The following is a 16,232-nucleotide window of genomic DNA, read 5'->3' as shown; positions in this document are numbered from 1 at the left end:
AAAAAAAGTCAGAATTGCGAGAAAAAAAGTCAGAATTGCAAGTTTTATCTCACAATTCTGACGTTTTAACTCGCAATTGTGAGTTTATAACAAACAATTATGACTTTTTAACTCACAATTACGAGTTTATATCACGCAATTATGAGAAAAAAAGTCAGAATTGTGAGATAAAAAGTCGCAATTACCTTTTTTATTTTTTATTCAGTGGCGGAAACGGGCTTCCATAGGAATTAATTAGTGTTTTGTGCCCCCATATTTAAAATGCCTTGGCATTTTGTTTGACTTTTATTAATTCTTAATTTTACCCTGCTTCAATTTTTGGGGGCAGAAAATAAAATGAAAACACGAAAGGATTGTTCCTTCTTTATTGGCATATCATTGTCACTGAATTGATCACACTACAAAACTGTGGCAATATTATTAAAGGGGTCATATGATGCGATTTCAATTTTTCCTTTCTCTTTGGAGTGTTACAAGCTCTTGGTGCATAAAGAAGATCTGTAAAGTTGCAAAGACTAAAGTCTCAAATCCAAAGAGATATTCTTTATAAAAGTTAAGAGTCAACCACACCTACCTAAAACGGCTCGTTCTAACACGCCCCCACATGTCTACGTCACGATGTGGGAAGATTTGCATAACGCCGCCCAAATGTTCACGCAAAGAAAGAAGGCATAACTTTTATTCTCGCTGTAGTATTGTTGTTGCCGCCGCCGCCATGTCGTGAAGGCGCTGTGTGTTTCGTTGTGAAAGCGAAACTACTTTGTTTGGCCTTCCAAAAGAGGACGATATCGTTTATAATGGGTTTTCATGTTTTTGAATAAATCGCTCCGGCCGGGACACGGCATCACAGTATGGTAAGGGGCTAACATTTCCGTCACACGCTTGAGGTATTCGGCCAATCATAACGCACTGGATAGCTGGCCAATCACAGCACACCTTGCTTTTCAGACCGATGAGCTTTGTAAAAATCAAAGCGTTTCAGAAAGGCAGGGCATAGAGGAGAAACAATAATGTACAGTATGTGGAAAATTATGTGTTTTTTGAACCTTAAACCGCATAAACACATTTCATTACACCAAATACACAAAATAATGTTCTGTTTAGCAACATCATATGACCCCTTTAAACAAAACATCAAATGCTGAAGACCAGCTCAGATGGCAGAACTGCTTATACTTAACGAGTCGGTCACTATACTGTGACCACAGACTTGGTTGTGTTGATCTGGGGTTTTAATTTATGTTTGTAATGAGCTCTTACCGTGTTTCTCACAGGTGTGGGCTGTCTCCATCTCCGTCTCCCTGTTTCTGCATCTGCGCCTGCATCTTAGCGATCATCTCCTGCATTCGCCTCAGCTGAGAAACACACAAACAGTGTCACACTCAAACATTTGTGTTATTAGCATTCAGCTTGTGTTTGGTTTGAGAGATCATACCTCAGCCTCCTTCTCCTGCAAGATCATATCCTTGTCCATTTCCTCTGGCTCCGGAGCCTTCCTGCACGTATATATAGCAGGTATAAAGAGATGCACGCACAGCTGTACTGAGCACTGATATGTAATAATCAGTCATTTGTGACACACACAGGCTTCACAATTACTTTCTCCTGTTGTCAAAACAAAACTGTCAATTGTTTAAAAAAAATTAAACTCCAATGAAATGTCATGAAGCTTAATTAGTCTATTAATCAGAATTAAAAGCATATAAATATTTGCTGAAAAAAGCCCTCAAATGAACATAAATATTTTTTTAGATGGAGATATTCAATGATTGGGGGGGGGAATCAACATATAGCCTACATAAATGCCAAGCATAATTTAGTGTAAAAATATTATTTCACTAAAAAATACTTGTTATTTAAGATATTCCTGTTCCGATGTCAGGAAAACAAAAGCAGACATAATTTAATAATAACACTATAAATCTGTTTATTTTTTTATTGCAAAAATATGCTTGGCATTTAAACCAAATATAGGAACGTATGAATCAATTTCTCAATTTTATCTTAATTTTGCAAGTACTCAATTAAATTCATATCAATATTTGCAGAGAAAAGCCCTCAAATTAAGATTATAGCAAATATTATCACTATTATTATATATATACACTGTATATATAAAATAAATTTTTTTGCAAAACTGTTCAGCATTTAAGATTAAACTGCTTCAATGATAGAAAAATAGAGGGCATGAATTGTTCATTTGTGCTGATTTTGAAATAAATAAATAAATAAATACATACAATCATTCATTGACAGCTCTTAAAATTACACAGCATTTACATAAATTAGCAAAATAGTATTTGCTAAATTATGAAAACTGTGATTTAACAAACAACAGGACAAAAACTGTATTAGTAAACCACCAGCAGAGTGCTTTGCGTTGCAGAGTTTAGGCAAGACAAGAAGGACAAATCCATGTTAATAGCGCAAGCGTGTGATAAGCGGAGCAGAAAGTTACGGAGGATGTTGTATTTGAGTATTTGCATGAGTGAGACTGAAACAGAGTCTGTGTGCAGTAAGAGGAGCAGAGCCAGTGCTAGCGTCAAGCTGAAGGATAGGTGGAGCTGTGACTGAGCTCCCAGCAGTACCTCCTCCTCCTATCCTCTGATGAACACAGATCCGACGGCTCGCTGCAGAGTCAACACAGCACACCTTACAGCTGAAGCTTTAGTCTCTAGAGTGTATGGAACACAGTTTATCAACTGATTCAGCTTAAACCAGACAAAGCAATGCTGCTCTTCTCCTTTCATTTCTGATAACAAATGACTATCTATATTTGTCTTCAGCAAAGTGAGAAGTGACTATGTAAAAATTTGCTATTTTTATACATCCACTTAAGTCTGGCCAGGTTTGGGATATTCAAATATTCTGTGGCTACACTCACAAAGCTGTTTTTTTTTCATGGAGGTTGAGGGAGGAGGTGAAGAAAGACAAGCAGAGCAGTACGTACGCAGGCGACAGAGGCAGAATATAACCGTGGGAGGACAACCTGCCGCCCCGTTTGAGGCGCTCCGAGCGGAAGTTCTCGTAGTGAAGGTCCTGAGTAACTTCCTGCAGGTCCTGCATGTGGGTGCTGGACGGATGACAATAACCATCAATAGACAATAATGACAGAGACCGAGGAAATAGGACATTATCTTAGAATGAAAATGAGGCCGAGAGGGACAGAGGTACAGTCCATTTAATATATTTGACTGTTTAAAAGTACAACTCATATTTTATGTTTTTTCAGTGTTTTGTAGACTAAACACTCAACTCAAATTTTCTTCACAGCCTAATTTTTTTGTGTGTAGAATCAAGAATTTTAGAACATTGAATAGCAGATAACTTAAAATTACTTACATTAGCATGGTGCGAAGTTTGAGGAAGTCGTTGTGTTCTGGGTTTTCTACCTCCACCACACCCCATGGGTACAAACGCCCTCTCACTTTCTTCCCCTTAGCCTCAATCTGCTGGTTGGATCCCACCACGGCGAACGGTATGCTGGCCTACAACAGAAAGATGAAGAGCGTTCGTTGTAGTTTTTGAAAAGTGATTTCTGTTAAATAAAATATCTTCTTTTGATTTGGACTTTGAGCTTTGTAACTGCAGATCTTTTTTATGCTCAAACAGCAACATTACAGACTAACTAAAGTTGAAAAAGTGAAAAAGCATAATAGGACCCCTTTAAAAAGAAAGCGGCCTAGCTTGGATGCTTGGTACGATCTCCTAAAGAGCAGGAAACAGTAAGCATCAAGTGATCACAAAAAATGACATCTTGACATCTGTTTCCCAATTCAGTTTCAATTACAATTCCCAAAACCAGTCTGAATAATTCTCACTTCTACATTTATTTGATGCTAAATGAAGTAAAAACAGCAATATTGTGAAATATCATGACAATGTAAAATAACCGTTTTTATATATTTTTTTAAATGTATTTTATTCCTGTGATGGCAAAGCTGTTCAAAATTATTCTTTGATTACCACAATGCACTTTTGTAATATTAAAATGTTTTAATGTCACTTTTGATCATTTTTAATGCTTCCCTGCTTAATTATTTCAGTACTAATTTCTTTTAAAAAAAATCTTACTGACCCTAAACATTTGAACAGTAATGTATGTTTATGGTGCTTTTGTGTTTTTTGGGAAGTGTTTAAAACACATGGCTTTAGAACAACATGAAGGTGTGTAAATGGTCATATTTTTACTTTGGCTGAACGGTCTCTTTAAATTATACGAGGAAAAAAAACACATACCTTGAGAATCCGGGTCTGCTCTTTGAAATCTTCATCCTCATCAGACTCAGCATCAGGGAGGTGATAGATCTTGATGCCATGCTCATCGATTTCATCCAGAATCTAGAGCCCGTAAAGAAATGCATATAGCCAACAAACCAAACATATGATCAATCCATCTTTGGAAAGAAATCTGAATGGCTTACTCTGCGCTTGAGTCTCTCTCTCTCCCTCAGCGTCAGCGTATCTGCTTTAGCAATAACAGGAACGACATTCACTTTGTTGTGAATGGCCTTCATGAATTGGACATCTAGAGGCTTCAGCCTACACAATTGAAGCATAGGAAAATCAGCCATTTAAATCCAGAATAGAACGGTGTGAAGACTTAAACTCACACCTATGGCAGTGGAAGGTGTCAGAAAATGTCTCTCAGTTGAGTAAAAAAAAAAGAGCTCACCCGTGACCCAGAGGGGAAATGAAGTAGAAGCAGCAGTGCACACGGTTGTCCACAATGTGCCTGCGGTTGAGTCCACTCTCATCATGCAGGTAGCGCTCAAACTGGTCATCGATGTAGGCAATAATGGTGTTAAAACTGTACAAGAAAAGACAGAGCACATCATGAAACACTTGAGGGATTTAAAAACAAAACAAAACTGAAACATTCAAGGAGTTTTAACTGACCCATTCCCTGTTTAGATCAGACTGAAATGATCAGGGTCTTTTTAAAGATAAACTAGTATCTCTCGTCACTCGTTTGTAACGCTGGTATCCTTCTGAAAGAATTAAAGCAATGTTCTCCTTATCTGAGTCAGTCTACCAGCTCTCAGACAACTTATATGTTAATGTTTATATATGCATATTTTGCCAAATAACTACCTGTATCTAAATGAAGATATTTTAAAATTGAATTTGAAAAATGTATGCAAAAAATATTCTGAAACCAAGGACGCTGAAAAAGTGGACAAGCACTGTTGCACTGTAAAACATGAGAGTAAAGGTAGCAAAACACAGAAAATGCACTAAGCCTTCCAATAAAAAGGCTGAAATTATTTTAACACACATGCTAGTGATATATTCTGTCGACTCTGGTACAAAACTGGGGCATTAAAATGTCAAGTTTCACTTGTATAAAACTTATGTGACAGAATACATTTCCTTTTTCAGACACGAGCGCTTCAGTATCCTCTCTTTGCTGTTTTAGTGCTCAAGTGGGTCAGGGAGCAGTCAGGAAGAGGTCCCACATGTTTCCTGCCTCACCACTTCCACTCGCAGAACAGCATTCCCAGAACTCAAAGAAAGAAAAAAGAAACCCGCTTCCTTCATTCCTCCACTGCACTCTCTATTCTTCATGTCTCCAGTTACACCATTAAGTGTCTCTTTTCATAAAAAAAGCCAACCAAAGCTCTCTTAAAGAGAAAAAATTATTTACTCGCTCTCATGCCATCACAGATGCATATAATTGTATTCAAATTAACACAAATGAAGATTTCTATTAAATAAAAATCCATCTCTGTGAATACACTACTGCTCAAAAGATTGCACGGGCAGTAAGATTTTTTAAAATCTGATACTTTTATTCAGCAAGGACGCATTAAATTAATCAAAAGTGAAAGTAAAGACATTATAATGTCACAAAAGTTTTCTATTTCATATAAATGCCTCTCTTTTGTATTTTGGGTAACACTTTGGTATAGTGACCATTTCTCACTATTAACTAGTTGCTTGTTAGCATGCCAATTATTAACATATTGGCTGATTATTAATACTTATAAAGCACATATTCTGCATGACCATATTCTACATCCCTAATCCTACCCAATACCTAAACTTAATGACTACTTTATTAACTATTAATAACAGCAGCAAATTAGTAGTTTATTATTGTTTCTTGAGCACCCAATGAGCATAATGATTTCTGAAGGATCATGTGACACTGAAGACTGCTGTAATGATGCTGTAAATTCAGTTTCCCATTACAGGAATACATTTTTTTTTTAAATAGGGCTATATCACAGTAGAAAACAACAATTATAAATTGTAATAATATTTCAAAATATTACTGGTTTTGCTATATTTTTGATCAAATAAATATTTTTGATCAAATAAATACAACCTCGGAAGAGCCTAAAAAACTTTTCAAAAACAAAAATATCTTCCCAACCCCAAACTAGTGTTAATGTACATACAAATGCAAATGAATATACGCTAAAATGTTGAAGGTCTAAAAAGCACATCATGACTGTAATCAGTACAAACCAATGGATGAATTCATGTCTTCTACAGCAAAACAATGTATGACTATAAGTGTGCGGAGCATTGTTAAAGAGATCATATGATGCGATTTCAATTTATCCTTTCTCTTTGAAGTGTTACAAGCTCTTGGTGCATAAAGAAGATCTGTAAAGTTACAAAGACTAAAGTCTCAAATCCAAAGAGATATTCTTTATAAAAGTTAAGTCAACCACGCCTACCTAAAACGGCTCATTCTACCACGCCCCCACATGTCTACGTCACGATGTGGGAAGATTCACACTCTTGAGGTATTCGGCCAATCACAACGCATTGGATAGCTGGCCAATCACAGCTCACCTCGCTTTTTCAGACCGATGAGCTTTGTAAAAATTTGCGTTTCAGAAAGATGAGAAACAATGATGTACAGTATGTGGAAAATAATGTGTTTTTTTAACCTTAAACCGCATAAACACATTTCATTACACCAAATACACAAAATAATGTTCTTTTTAGCAACATCATATGACCCCTTTAACATTTATAATGACCATCAAAGTAATCCTCACCAGTCCTGGCTGTTGATGGCATCACCGTATCCAGGCGTGTCGACCACAGTGAGACGCAGCTTCACTCCACGCTCCTCGATCTCCACCGTCGAGGCCTCGATCTGCACCGTGCGCTCAATCTTCTCTGTATGACAAGAGCACATATAAAAGCCACATCAAATAAGACTCAAAAAACAAGGCTGAGATCCAACCTTCTGTGCAAAACTGCCTCATAAACATCAAACCACTTTTTGATAAGAATCTGAACATCTGATGTAAATTCCTCAGTGTTGAAACTCTCACCTGCAGCACCAGGAATGACCCTCTCTGGGTAGAGATCAGTGAGGAACAAACTGTTGATCAGAGTGGACTTCCCCAAACCAGACTCACCTGAAAACAGCAGAAGTGCTCATGAGGAAACACCAAATCATTCTATCATCAACTACAAAAACATTTCCCTTCGCAAAGAATAAACAGCATAATGTCAAAGCAAACATCGTAGACTTTATCATTTGTGCAATCATCTGTTCCTCTAGTCAGTGTTTTGTTTCTGTGTCTCAGTCGAGCTGCCCTCCATCATTTGCTGAAGCTGTGCAGCAGTGAAAGGGCTGGCGGTCGGAGGTTCTGCATTCCTCTGATTTATTTTAAGACGATGGGATGACTATACAATGGGCCTCTGCTGAGCGCGCAGCTCCCGGTCACCCTCCCCCACAGCAGATCTCATTTGTGTGTCAACAGCTGTACACACACACACTCACAGGGCTGAGGGGAGAGTCCCAGCCGTCTTAAAAAAAACTAGGATTCATCGTCGCTGTGGTGCAGCCAGACTCTTGTTCCCACAGTCATTTTCACGACGCAATAAACATTTAAACATGAAGTACTACGTTTGCTACTACTAAAATGTGTTTTCCCTCCAAATATGGAAGCTGCTGTCCCTGATGTTTCTAGGATGTGACATTTCTCCTTATGTTCACAAAGAGTTATGCTGCACACTTCACGCTAATACTGCAGAAAAAAAAAGAAAAAAGACAGACCTGAACACAGTTTCTCATAGTTATATAAATTACATGGGAAAACTAATGGTGAATTGCTTGTCTGCGAAATAAACATAGCAAGGAAACATTAGAAATTCAATTATAATCGCATAGACTGTTTATATTTATATGCACAGCAGAACTTAATTCAAAACATGTGAATTGTTCTTAACCTGATTCTAATGTTAAAGTTGCGACGAAACGATAGAAGCGACAGATATTTTCTTCCGTATAGTGACATACACCCGAGAGTAGCAGATTATTAAAAAAAGAAAAAATGTATGTCAGGAACTTGGTTCTATGCATTAGTTGTTCAATGGATTTTGAGATCTGGGTGATGCACACAAAAATGGAGGGAGATGAACGTGAGATGGATCAATAACTTGCATTTAGAAAACAGGGTGAATTTTCATTTAATGTTGACTTTAATGAGATTAGACAGCTGTACTGTCAATTCAGATTATACAAACAACAATTGACCTATCGGTAAGCCCCGCCCCCCTTAGTTACTGTTGCTCACTCGGACAAACAAACGGAGCTGCTCACTGTCTTACAATGACAGCTGTCAGTGAAAACCTTCTTCCGAGGTGCTGCTTGAGCAGATGAAAAGTGTAACTTAATGAGAGTATGACAACCAGAAAATGAACGTTTTCGTCTTCATTGTGATTGGGGTTGAATGCTTAGGGACATTTTGCTCTGTTTTGGTTGGATTTAAGAAATGGAATAAAATAAATTACATTGCCTATCCTCTCAAGTGTTACAAGTACCCTAGGCACATCGTTTTTCCATTTTCGTAGCATAAACACCATTAAACCGATGCGAGCTTCGGATCTTCCAATGTTTCTCTATGGCGCTGAAACCTAAAGATGTCCGATTTCCGCTCCCCGGGCAACTGATACTCGACTGCCATTGGCTCATCTGCGTTCGAGGGGAGGGGCTTACCGATAGGTCAATTGAGTTGTTCAAGAGTGTGATCAGTGTTTATTGGTAATATTTCCAAGTTTATAACAAGGCACATTCCAAACATCACATCAATGCTACTTACCCACCACCATGAGAGTGAACTCAAAGCCCTTTTTCACTGATTTCCGATGTACTTGATTTGGCAAATTCGCAAATCCCACATACCCAGGAGTCTCTGGGTTTGTAAACTGTCCCTGCTGAGCATAAGAGAGCAGAATATGCACATTTAATACGTTTTAATACACTGCTCTCTGAAATACTTGATTCTCTCAAATGCAATTCAATTCAGATCTTACAAAATTTTTTGAAAAAACCCAGTTTCCTTGCACATCAATCTCTACATAAAACTAAAACCGTGCGCAACATCCACCCGTCTGCTCTCATTTCCTTACCTTCATTTTATCGGCTTGAGACATTTTGAGCTCGAACCAGACCTGCAAAAATATAAAGATTTTTTTAAAAGGACTTATTTACAATATAGATGTTACCACTTTACATTAAAGACCAACTATAGGCATTTAAATAATGGTCCATCTTGATGTCGCGAAATGAGCCTACATGCACGAGAAAGCGGTCGATAAAAAGGTTTCACAGCTCTACAGGAACAGGAAGTCAGTTCCAGTCTGCGAGCATCAGTCTCACCACAAACCTGCACCAGCCATTTTACGTTAAGAGCACTAAAACCTAGGCTATGTTTACTCATTTTAATTTTGATAAAGTAATTATTTAGATGCCCATATTTTTGTTGAATGCAGTTCAAATATTTATTTAATTAGAGCAGAGATTTTCTACCAGGGGCCTCAATACGACTGAAATATAAGAGAAAACAAACATTACAATAATCTTAAAAGATCTTTTAATAAACCCCTCAAGACAAGAACTGTTTTTTTTCTCTCCCAGGGTTCCCACTTGAAAAGTGAGGTATAGCCCAATATTAAAATCATGATTTATAGACCTGAAAAAAATGATGTAAATTAATAAAATCTTGTAACTTAATGTACATTTTTCTAGTTATGACATATTGTATCTGGTAGAAATGCAGTAAAATGTAACATGCACACACACACACTCATTGAAGTGAATCACTATATTTTGAGACACAGTTTGAGACTCAAACATGATGAAATGCCCCAGACCTAAAGATAAGAACTCAGGGACATACAAAGACCGTATAAATCAATATTAATCAAATGAGCAGAGACTGAAGAAACGAGATGAAATTAAGAACTTGATAAGGTTGGAGTGAACACTTACATTTAGTTACAATAACTAATTATTAATAGTCATTATTATTACTAGTCATTATTCTCATCACGAACATAGAATACATTTTTTACAATCCGCAGTAAAAACAGTATAACAGTATTAAACAATAAAATGGGTAGTGCTGATAAGATGAGTTCGAACAGAACAACGATTTTAATAGTGTTGTTTAAAGTAAACAGCACCTCCTTCCCCCAGTACGTAATCAGAAACCGACTTTGGCAAGGGAAAAACACATATTTTCTTAGGCTTATCAAGTGAAAAGTGAGAATCTGTAATGTAAATGTTGTTGGTTGATGTAGGATTGTGGGGTTTGATTTCTCTCTAGCCTGCGCACGGTGACACACCTCTGTTAACGGAGCTCATTCACAGAGGATACGAATGACACGCTAATCTTCAGACAAGCAAAAGTCGCGCATTATATAAAACCTGACCTGTGACCTGAAGCACAGAAATGAATTGGATTAATGGTTTCGATCTACCTTTCAGTCGCAGAAAATCTTGAGTTCGGTACCGCAGGAGGTTGAGGAGACGAACAGCCCAAATTCCTGAGATTCCGGAAAACTCTCACTAAACGCCGACAGCAAAAGCACAAGTGTGAAGTAAGAAACGTGAAAAGGTCTCATTGTTTCAAAATAAAAGTCCCGTCGCAGCTCCGTATCGAAGATAATTATAAATGTTGTTTACAGACTTAAATTATGCACAAAACTATACTTATTAAAACATAAAACCTACATTTAAAATAGGGTTATTCCAATTTTTTTGGTATCTCTTTGATTCCTTTCTTTTTCAGATTTAATTACATGGAGAAAAAAAAGAAAAATAATGTGTCTAGTATTTTGTTTAATATTATAGGATTTCAACTCTAAATTTTATTCTAATTGTTTAACAAGTAAAAAAAAAAAAAAAACTTTCAGCCACACTACATTTCGGAATTCAACAGAACAAAATCAGCGATTTTAGATTAAACGTGTGATCGTCGTGACAGAACTCAACAACAGCATATAAAAAATAATAGCATATAATAACATTTAAGACATAATACAAACAAATAAATTCTTTTGAGCATCCAATGTATCGTCAATGGTTTAAATCACATCATATTACAGCCATAGGCCCTATATTCAGAATCTCACAGATATCAAATGTATGATTGGCAGTGACCTCTAGTGGTTATAAACAGTAGACAGTTGGTCATTATGAATTTTACAGAAAAACAAAGGTATTAAACTATGTTGCTGAAAATACTTGAAAAAAAATACTCTCGTTGCATTTAAAAAAAAATATTCCGTCTAATTTATTCATAATGAATGGTGATTACTTTTTTGTCTTGTTAAGAGTAAATATGAAGTTTTCTCAAACAATTGTCTTATACAGCCATTAGAATATGACACATGCTAAAGATTATCAGACATTATTTTTTCTTTCTCTCTCATGCACACACAAAAATACCTTGTGAGACAGAAAACTGCATCCAAAAACTCTAAATAGCCTATTTTTCTTTTCTTAACAAAACAAGGTCATACGTATCAAAGCAAGTAACATGCCATGATAAACAGCAACAAAGATTCTTTTAGAGGTATTGAACATAAATAAGACCTTCTGGATTAAATATTTAACTGTAATGACATATGACACTGATATGTGAACACCAAAACTCACTTATACTCACACTGAGTAGCCTAAGTATTGCAATGCTTACAGGGCACCTTTCACGTAAAAGCTCCGTTTAATTTGCTGTGGCACATTTGAAGTCTTTAGTCTGCATTTAGAGCTTTTCGCAGAAATGCCTTATTGCAAATGTCTCTAACTGACTGCTGACTGCAGTGATTTGGGGCTTGCAGATTGGCAGGCAATAATGTCCCCCGGCTTTATCTCCAGTATTAATTTCACAGGGACGAGAGAGTGGCTAGGGATAGATCATGACACCTCTTAGGATTTGAGCGGTCTCCGTCAGTCCTCCAACACGTTTTTACCACCAATATTTCCATGAAAGGCTATTAAAGCAAAGCTTGACTTCTCTCAAATATGATTAAAATAAGCACAAGATTTATCCCCCAGAGCAGAGGAAATCTGGAGGATTGCTCTGGAAGAGGTTTTCAAAATGCGCCGCTTGAAGGTGTCACTAGCGCTTTACTACACTGAAGAAAGTCCGAGAGTAATCAGTTTTATTTCATGCTTAAATGCCTGTATTTACAGATTCAGAGGAAACAGTGTAGAAATTGCTTGAAATAATTTTGAGTGGTCAAAGGATTTTTGGGGCATGTCAAACTGCCTATATGTATGTGTGTGCATGTATATGTATAGGTATATGTGTGTGCATTTATATAGTTTTTGCATGATACAAATGTTTCTATGCACATAAATGCACGCTTTACCATTTATATACACTTTTTCTCACATTTGAGTACAATTTATTACAGTGTATTTTGTTACTTTCTCTTTTCAATCTATTATATACATTTTATTGTTTATTATTTTCATTATTATTGTTATTATTATTATAGATATTGCAATGATGTAGATATTTGTCAATCCTCCTGGGTGGTGGGAATTAAATTTTTTTTTTTTATCTTTCCTTTCCACCCTCATTTAGTTAAATGCGGAGAAAATAATGCAAAAAAAAAAAAAAAGAAGAAGAAAGTTCCTTTCATAAGCATGATTCTATCTCCTGGACACTCTCCTTTTATTTCTTTTTGTCTCAAGCACTGCATTTTCCATCTTCCTTATAAATTTGAAAAGGTACTTCTAAAGACAATGATAATTTTGGGTCCTGGGGTACAATATCACTTTTGCTTGGAGGAAAAACAGATTATGCTGGTCAATTTGTGCTGTTGGCAACTATAGTCTAGCTAATCACTCTCCACAGGGAGCATATTGCCATATGCATTCAATTTCTCTTTCTCTCTTTCTGAGAGTGTAGAATGCATCCAAATATGCAGAACACAGCTATATAAACTATATGATGATAAAATTGCACTTAAAATTTTTACCTGGTGCAATGGCCAAATATTTAACATATAAAGTTAAATAAGTTTACTTATTTAAAACCTAAACGAATTAAAATGTTATAAACAATTGTCATTTTAAAGGGGTCATATAATGCTGCTAAAAAGAACATTATTTTGTGTATTTGGTGTAATGAAATGTGTTTATGCGGTTTAAGGTAAAAAAAAAAACATTATTTTCCACATACTGTACATTATTGTTTCTCCTCTATGCCCCGCCTTTCTGAAACACGTCTATTTTTACAAAGACAAAGGTGCGGCAAGCACATGTGATGACCCCGGGCTGGACTCCGCTTTGTCCACGGTGAAAGTTGATGTATTCCCTCAGCGACCAGCACAGATCAGCTCTAGGCATGACAAACAGATATAGTCCTCTTTTGGAAGGCCAAACAAAGTAGTTTCGCTTACACAAGGAAGCACACAGCGCCTTCACCACATGGCAGTGGCGGCAACAACAACAATACTACAGCGAGAATCAAAGTTACGCCTTCTTTCTTTGCGTGAACATTTGGGCGGCGTTATGCAAATCTTCCCAGATAGTGACGTAGACATGTGGGGGTGTGTTAGAATGAGCCGTTTTAGGTAGGCGTGGCTGACTCTTAACTTTTATAAAGAATATCTCTTTGGATTTGAGACTTTAGTCTTTGCAACTTTACAGATCTTCTTTATGCACCAAGAGCTTGTAACACTCCAAAGAGAAAAGAAAAATTGAAATCGCATCATATGACCCCTTTAAAGAAAAGTGCCTTATATTTAGAGGTGAATGCTAAACTCTTTTCACACTACTTGTCATTTGAGGTGATAAAAGAAGGCATCTAAAAGCAGGGTCTAGATTTGATAGCTCTTTCAATGGCTATTTTATCTACCTGTAAAAGGCAAATGAAAAGCAATCAGCTTCCCAGCATGTCGTCAGTGCCACCCTGTGTCAAAAATCCCTCAGTCCAGGGAATAAAATCTCATGATGGACAGCAAATCACCAGCTGTCCTGTGGTCAGTTCATGCTCCTCTCATTTATCTGAACAATTCACACAAGCAGTGGGCTCGAGACATACATTAGGAAGGAATCGTTCCTTTGACATGGAAGGATTATTCATGGCTAACGTGCTTATCTGTGGCCAGAATATCCAGGCGTCTGCAGAATGATGTTCCTTTTTGGACATAATGGAAAATAATTTCTTTAGACTTTAGTCATTCTCATGCACTTTGCATTTTTACCAAATCACAATAGTTGGAAGGGTGAATTATCTTAGTATTATTTTGTTTCTTTTCTGCACTGTAAATAATCCAGTTCTTCATTCATACATCAGTTTATGATTAAAACAAAAACCAGCTGTTAATAGAGGAAAATGTTATTTTTGAGAATTTAACACGTCTTCTATACATTTCTAAATTGCTATGCCATACTTGCATTTGTAACACCTGTGCAGATAAAAGGGAAAACATAATTGTCAAAGCAACCAGGAAATAATACTTTTTAAATGTTTTTTAAAGAAGTCTCTTGCTCACAGAGGCTGCATTCATTTGATGGAAAATACATTAAAAACAGTAATATAGTGAAATATTACAATTTAAAGTAACTGTTTTCCCTTTGAATATATTTTAAAATATAGGCCTAATTTATTCTTTTCATTCAAAGCTAAATTTTCATCATCCTTTTCAGCATCAGCATCTTCAGTGTCAAATGATCCTTCACCCTAATATGCTGATTTGCTGCTCAAGAAACATTATTAATATAGTTAATTATCATTACATTATTAATTATTATTAATATTGAAACATTTTGATATTGATGCATTTTTTCCCGGGTTCTTTGATGAATAGAAAGTTTAAAAGAAATTATTTATTTGAAAGTAAATTCTTTTGTATAACATTATGAATGTTGCAAATGCTTCAGTATTCTTCTGGGTGTAAATGGGTATTTTGACATTAAATACTTGACATTTTATTAATTAATTTTATATAAGTGTAATGTTTGTACTTCATTCTTAAAAATTGATTCACTCTGCAGGAGCATGTGAAATTCACTGGCCAAAGCAAGAAGGTGATTAAAAGAAAAATGGTTGCAAAGGAAATGGTTGTGACTTCTACAATACACATTTCCCCTTATGCATTCATATAGCATATGATTACATTGTTGATTACAAATAAAATTCATGGACATGTTATGCCTATGACAGCTTTTGTTGTAAATAATCTGTCAGCACCAAGGACAGAGTTCACTTAATAGTGTCCTCCTCACACTGGAAGTCCGTGTGTGTGTGTGTGTGTGTGTGTACTTGTTTATGCTACACTGAGGGGACCAAATGTCCCCACAAGGATAGTAAAACCTGAAATTTTTGACATTGTGGGAACTGGACTGTGGTCTCCACGAGGGAAAAAATTAAATTATGTTTATCTGAAAGTGTAACAATGCAAACAGGTTTTACTTAAGGGGTAGGTTTAGGGTTAGGGGATAGAAAATATCGTTTGGTCAGCATTAACTGAATAGAAGTCTATGGAAATCCCCACAATTCACAGAAAAAAATGTGTGTGTGTGTGTTTTGAGAGAGCGGCGTACCTAAACTTTTATAGGCAGCTTTAAAGTCATTTTAATTTCATTGAGTCTCTCTTTTTGCAGAAATCACTCTTTCTGGTGTCATTGTAACTGTATTATGTCGCTCACGCGCTGATTGGGCACGAGAGGTGATGATGTGTCAGAGCGCGCAACTCGCTGCAAAGCTTTCTTTGAAACGCTCAAGAGATTTGAAACAAACATCTCACAAACCAAGCAGTCGTTCTCACACACTTCAGTTTCAGTGGCAAAAAAAATCAAATAATTCTGCTTTTTAAACACCGCTGCACATCTCACCTCACCTCATCAGAGGAAGAACCCTCTTTCCACAGATGATTTCAACATACTTTCAGGCGTTCTAGCAACTTTTTAAAAAAAATTCTGTGACGCAAAGCAGCAAATAAACTCGAGGAACATG

The 16,232-nt window shown here is 36.4% G+C and overlaps 1 protein-coding gene across 3 annotated transcripts in view; it reads right to left on the bottom strand.

The window, feature by feature from the left end:
* Positions 1 to 10,847, bottom strand: part of septin2 (septin 2) — a 12,318-nt gene extending 1,471 nt beyond the window's left edge. For 2 of the 3 annotated variants that reach the window (XM_016530979.1, XM_016530980.1), the window contains exons 1-12: positions 10,738 to 10,847; positions 9,385 to 9,426; positions 9,075 to 9,189; positions 7,299 to 7,385; positions 7,017 to 7,140; positions 4,676 to 4,810; positions 4,425 to 4,542; positions 4,240 to 4,341; positions 3,343 to 3,488; positions 2,951 to 3,073; positions 1,436 to 1,496; positions 1,261 to 1,355 (exon numbers count right to left, since the gene is read on the bottom strand). In XM_016530979.1, the coding sequence (XP_016386465.1) occupies positions 1,269 to 1,355; positions 1,436 to 1,496; positions 2,951 to 3,073; positions 3,343 to 3,488; positions 4,240 to 4,341; positions 4,425 to 4,542; positions 4,676 to 4,810; positions 7,017 to 7,140; positions 7,299 to 7,385; positions 9,075 to 9,189; positions 9,385 to 9,408 (1,122 nt within the window). In that variant the 5' untranslated portion in view covers positions 9,409 to 9,426; positions 10,738 to 10,847 and the 3' untranslated portion in view covers positions 1,261 to 1,268. The remainder of the gene's footprint in view (positions 1 to 1,260; positions 1,356 to 1,435; positions 1,497 to 2,950; positions 3,074 to 3,342; positions 3,489 to 4,239; positions 4,342 to 4,424; positions 4,543 to 4,675; positions 4,811 to 7,016; positions 7,141 to 7,298; positions 7,386 to 9,074; positions 9,190 to 9,384; positions 9,427 to 10,737) is intronic. The other variant, XM_016530981.1, reaches the window with a different exon arrangement.
* Between the last annotated feature and the right edge of the window lie 5,385 nt (positions 10,848 to 16,232).

The sequence above is a fragment of the Sinocyclocheilus rhinocerous genome, unplaced genomic scaffold (assembly GCF_001515625.1).
Source record: "Sinocyclocheilus rhinocerous isolate Xijiao unplaced genomic scaffold, SAMN03320098_v1.1 scaffold541, whole genome shotgun sequence".
NCBI classification, from domain to species: Eukaryota; Metazoa; Chordata; class Actinopteri; order Cypriniformes; family Cyprinidae; genus Sinocyclocheilus; species Sinocyclocheilus rhinocerous.
This window is presented reverse-complemented; position numbering and strand designations above follow the sequence as displayed.